This window comes from Cucumis sativus, chromosome 2 (assembly GCF_000004075.3).
Source record: "Cucumis sativus cultivar 9930 chromosome 2, Cucumber_9930_V3, whole genome shotgun sequence".
Lineage (NCBI taxonomy): Eukaryota > Viridiplantae > Streptophyta > Magnoliopsida > Cucurbitales > Cucurbitaceae > Cucumis > Cucumis sativus.
The window spans coordinates 3,606,065-3,611,951 of NC_026656.2; the positions used below are offsets into that span (position 1 = coordinate 3,606,065).

At 29.8% G+C, this 5,887-nt stretch overlaps 1 protein-coding gene across 1 annotated transcript; it reads left to right on the forward strand.

Moving 5' to 3' along the window:
* Positions 1–354: 354 nt before the first annotated feature.
* Positions 355–1,421, forward strand: LOC101222722 (transcription factor bHLH149). Its single transcript, XM_004144696.3, has 2 exons — positions 355–522; positions 612–1,421. The coding sequence occupies exon 2, from the start codon at positions 658–660 to the stop codon at positions 1,222–1,224; it is 567 nt and encodes a 188-aa protein (XP_004144744.1). The 5' UTR covers positions 355–522; positions 612–657; the 3' UTR covers positions 1,225–1,421.
* Positions 1,422–5,887: the final 4,466 nt, after the last annotated feature.

The following is a 5,887-nucleotide window of genomic DNA, read 5'->3' on the forward strand; positions in this document are numbered from 1 at the left end:
CTCACACCAATGTGGTGTCAAAGGCAACTACACTCTAACGACTAAATTAGTTAAATGAGTGTATGGTTTAGCTAAACACAAAAGAGTAAATTCAAGTTAGAGTCATTCAAAGTTTCCTCTTGAGTTTGCAAATGACGAAGCTATTTGTAATATTTTTACTCTAACATCAACATGTATCTCCGTGTAACACTAACAATCTAGAATTCTTTTGACGCAATTAGTCCGTCTCGATTGATTTTAGAATGAAAATGTTAGATATTCGAATCTCCACCGAGATATATTAAATATATATATATGAAAAAGGAAGTAGGAATTAAAGATAGATATATATATATATGTGTGTGTATATAAATGGGGAAGAGAAATGGGAAAGAAGAGAGAGAGGAAGAGAAAGGCAATTAAACGTGTTTGAAGGACTCAGAACGCGTGATTTTTCCCGTGATTCTTTTAAACCCTTTCTATCTTTCTCTCTAAAAACTCAACTCTTCATTCAAATCTCTTCAATTTTTCCATTTCTCAAAGGTATATTCATTCATTCATTCTTCTTCATTCAATCACTACTTCCTTGTTTTTGTCTGATGTAATTCATTTGTTTCTCTCTCGTCTTGCAGATTCTCACTCATTTCTCTCTGATTCAACGCTTTCTTCTACTATTCCATGGACGCCGATGATTCGAACAATTCCAAAACGTTGTTGCAGCACTCCAATAAGTGTCTACCTAAAATTCTAACCCCCGAACCTACTCAACACAGATGGAAAACTGAAATCCAGCAACAGATCTACTCATCCAGGCTCACCCAAGCGCTTCGCCGAGTCACTCATCCACGCTCCTCATCTCCGCTTAACGGAAACCTAGTTCGCCGAACTGCGGATTCTGTACTCGCCGCTACAGCCAAGGGGAGGACTCGATGGAGTCGAGCCATTCTAGCCACTCGATTCCGCCAGAGCCTTGCCAGACGACGACGGAGGACGAAGAAGAAATTGCTCGCTCGTAAACCGGAGCTCAAGACCGAGAAGGTTAGGAAGTTACCGGCGGTGCAGAGGAAGGTGAAAATTCTTGGCCGCTTGGTTCCTGGTTGTCGGAAACTCTCGTTCCCGAATCTTCTGGAAGAAGCGACGGATTATATATCGGCTTTAGAGATGCAGGTAAAAGCCATGACGGCGCTCGCTGAACTCCTCGCCGGAAATCAAAGGAATTTTGCCGGAATCTCGAACGATTCTTGAGATTGATAATCGTTCCGTAGATTCGGAAATCGGGATCGCCGCCGTGGTTTTCTTTTTCCTCTTTCTTTTTTCCTTATTCTCCAATTGATATATATATTTTTTTCCCGGCGGTAATATTATTTTTATTTGTTTTGTTTGTTTCCATATGTAATCTTATTGTATATTTTAAATTATAAATTTAGAGTCTAAATTTTGGTTGAAATTTTGATACTCTAATTTGATTTATCGCTTCATCTCTATTACACAATTATTAAACATAAATATTAACATTTTTAGGTTAAACTATAAAGTATTTTAGAATTTGATCAGAATATTATTTATTAGCTTAGTTTTGGTAATTCTCTGACACAAATCTAATAGATTCAAGATTTTAAAATTCTTTGTAAATTTGTGATTGCAAAATTAAAAAGATTACAATTTTCAAAAGCTAAGTTTTGTTGGGTAACAAATTCAATTTTTTTTGTTTTTCTTTTTTCTGTTTTTTAAATGTTTTCTTTTCCAATTTTTCAAAATTAAAAATACAACCTTCTTATTTAAAAACCCAAAATTAAAAAACAAAAGTTAAAAATAAACCCTTTGGAAACAAATGACCTAAGAAGAAAGATACTTAAAGTAGAGACATTTATTAGAATTAGTTACACATATATTATAAATTGCATACATAACTATATCTATTAAAAAACAATGAGATTAACCAATGATTTTTTATACACTTTTTAACGCATTTATGGTATTGCTAAAAAAAATAGTTTGTTTTTAAATATAGCAAAATTGATTAAATTATTTATAAAATATACTCAAATTTTAGATTCTAACAATTTTATCATTTATTGTAATATTATCTGACTCAATACAAAAAAAGTGTATTTTAAATTTTTAGTTAAATTAGAATATGCACTTGCCATTTAATTTATTAAAAATTAATGAACTTTTTGAATGTTTTTGATTCTTGCACGAAGTATAAGACTTAAACTTCTAATCTTTTGATAAGAGTACATATTTTAGGTCAGTTAAGCAAATGTTCAAGTTAACAGTAAAATTACGTATTCTATATCAAATAAAAGATCAATACAAATTCATAACACTTAGCCATGCTTAAGTAGTTTGACTCGACAATGTATAAGAAAAACGTTTTTATGTTAATTCACTAAGCTTACGATCACTTACAATAGTTAAAATGAACAAAAGCCCAATCAACATAAAGTAATATTACATACCATCAGTTAGATTCAAATTTTACGACTTTTCTCCTAATACCAGAAAAATCGTCAAAAGAAATGGTTATTCTTATAATCATTTTAAAGATGTACATAACAAAAAAAATAAAAATTATATTCTTGTAATGATTTTTAAACCAAACAAAAAAGGGAAAAAATCAACGTGGATAAAGCATAATTGATGACATATATTGGATTCAAACGATTTTACTTATATTGTAAGCAAAAGGCACTTAAAAACGTGTATATTCTACACTAGCTAAAACAATTACCGTTCGATTGATATGAATACATAGTTTAAATTTTGACGATGTACTAAAAGATTGACATGTCATTTCTTATTACAAAAAGAAATCATCTGCCATCCACATAAACTATTTCAATCAAATCAAAAGATTGTGGTATTGGTCAAATGACACATTAAACTTCCTATGCATCAAGGAAGAAAATAATAATAATAATAGAAGTGAAGGATCAAACCATGGATTATTTTTGAAATATAAATAACATTTTATTCATTAAACTATGTTTTTAATTAGACATGGATTAAAATAATTTGATCATTGTTCATCTCTTTTGAAGAAGTATCCTACAAATTTGATAGCAAGAGTCTATTACACACATTATTTGATGCTTAAAGTGAAGCTATGGAGTTGCAAGTGTGTTTGGTGGAACGAGTTGTTTGAAAGTTTAGAAATAAAGAAGTATGAAGTTGTAAATTCCGCTCATTGTTTATCTCAGAGACTTTGTGAATCTCATCGTTGAAAAACATCCATTTAATACCTTATCAACCATGTATGTTATGGATTCCAAGAGTTCTCAATTGCTTTGACTTCATGATCCTTTACTCTTCACTATTAATTCCTCGTCTCAAACACTTCTTCAGTTACTAAACTTTTAAAAGTACAAATTTTGTACTATATATACTTAAAACGTTTCATCAGACATAATATTTAAATATGTACTATATATCAATAGATCAATTACATTTAAAAAAAAAATTAAATTTAAGGTACACATAGTTAGAAGTTTGAAGGCAAATGTTAAAGAATTAAATAGATACAAACATACTAAAATGAGCCTAAGATAATTGGCACGACCTTCTTCATCTCCCGTAGTTGTTGTGTACCGATAAAAAAAAAAGATACAAACTTAAAAAGTTGAGACTAAAATTTCAATTCGACGGTGGTAGTACTACTGTTATGAATAGGTTAAAATGTGTGTGTTCTACTATTTGTCTGTCGACATATGTTTGCTACGTGTTGTATTTGGGTCAAAATGTAATTGGTCGTGTTGTTTTACACCAGTGGACAAAAAAAAAAAAAAGATAAAACAAAGGGCGGAGATTTTTTTGGTTTTTAAAAATATATATTATTTTGATTTAAAGAAAGAAAAAAAAAAAAAGGATGAATTTGAAATCTGCTTGTGATTCTGTCTTGTTCTTGTATTGCTTTTTTGCCTTTTTCTTTAATGTTCTACACATCCCATGTTCAACGTGCTTCCCATGTGCTTCATTTAATCTCCCCTTCATTTCCCTTTTATTCTTTCTTTACCTTCATCCCATCAAATATTCAACTTTCTACTAAACATAGATATCAAACTTGTATGTAAACCCATTTAGTTTAATAATCATATATCATAGTTTCTTCTTCCTTCATACATTCATATGTTTGGTTTAAATTTATATGACTTCTTCTAGATTTTAGACGTAGCTATAAAGTATTTTATTAAATTAGAACATGAGGGTGCAATTTTTTCAAATAGAAAATAGAAAAGAAAAAAACGTGTCAATATAAGACGTGCGACGTGTCATTTTGGTAATGGAGCATTTGTATGTGACAGCTCAGTCATCATTCACACTTGTCCTCTTCTTATTTACTCTCTATTTTTTATTTTCTATTTTGTCTTTTATTGTATACTTCCTTTTATAATATTATAAAGTAATTTCCATATTTTTCTTTGTATGTTGGTTGTTCGTTGAGGTAGTGATTTATGGTGATGATATATACTATTGGATGGATACTATTTTGTTATGTAATAATGTATTTTCGTTTTGTAGATCAACATCGGTCCTAGTTGAGAACAGGTATATGGTGTTAGTTTACTGAGATTGGAAGATGAGGTAGGCAGATTTAATATGGGGTTAAAATGAATAAGAAGAAGAATAGAAGGTAATATAGTTAGATTAATGATGAAAAGAAAAGGAAGAAAAGAGAGAAAAAGAAAGGAGCATGTGAATATTTTAATGGCATGAAAATGAATGGAGAGATTGTAATGATTAAAGAAGTAGAGGACAAAAACAATGGAAATGAACGCATCTAACTCTCTCCCACTCCCACTCCCACTCCCACCCTTTCTTTCTTTTCTTAGTGGGCCAACCCTGACCCCAAAACCCACCTCTCTTGGACCCAATAATATTGGGCTGGGCCCAACTATCCCACCATAAAACGACAAATCATGTTGGTCCTACCTCTATTACCATTTTTCATTTTCTACACCAATTTTATAAATAATAATTAAGTATTTATCAACATTTTTTTTTAAAATTATAAATACAACAAAGTCTATCGAACTTTTATTGCTGATAATCTCTTATGATTTATCACTGACAAATTTTGCTATATTTACAATTTGTTTAAAATGTTGTTATATATTTAATTTTTTTTTTAATATAACTGTTATATTTGTAACTATCTCAATAATTATTTTAATAGTTATGCACTATGTAAGAAATAAAATAAAAATATACAATAGTTTTATTTCTTAGTTCATAAATGTTCTTTTCATGAGTGGTGGTTGAGACTACTTATTATTATTAGATTAGATTTTCTGACAACCAATTAATAAGAACAATATCATTACTACGGTAGTATAAGAAAATTTTTGTATTAATCAAATGTTGACGTGACAACCAATTAATGGAGGTAGTATCATATATATATATATATATATATATTATATATATATATATATGTCATAAAGCATAGCTTCAAAGTCTACTTTGCATGATTGTCGATCACTTGAATTTTTTTAGAAAAATGATTTAGCTTTAAAATCAAACACGTGAAAGATATGTCAAACATAAACCCTTCACTGACTCAATGAATAGAAATTTCAAAATTAAATGTGTTTAGTCCAAATTTATTTGCTTTGCCTCAACCAAAGTCGAAATCTATGCATGGCTCAATGAAACATATATATACCAAATGCATGCTCTAACTAGGAGACTTAAGAGTAAACTCAATTCAATATTGGAATTTAGATACCTTCCTTTCATAGTTTTAAGTTTCCACAGTTTTTTCACTATTTGAAAAACGATACAAGTATCGTCGATAAAGTTGGGTTTTTCTGCTAGCTTAAGGCTCAAATAAAGGTAATATATGAACCATTTAGTGTATGATGTAGATTTTGAGTATCAATAAAAATAGCTAAAGAAATTTGATCAT

Coding starts and splice junctions, on each gene's coding strand:
- LOC101222722 (XM_004144696.3), top strand. CDS start 658: ATGGACGCCGATGATTCGAACAATTCCAAAACGTTGTTGCAGCACTCC.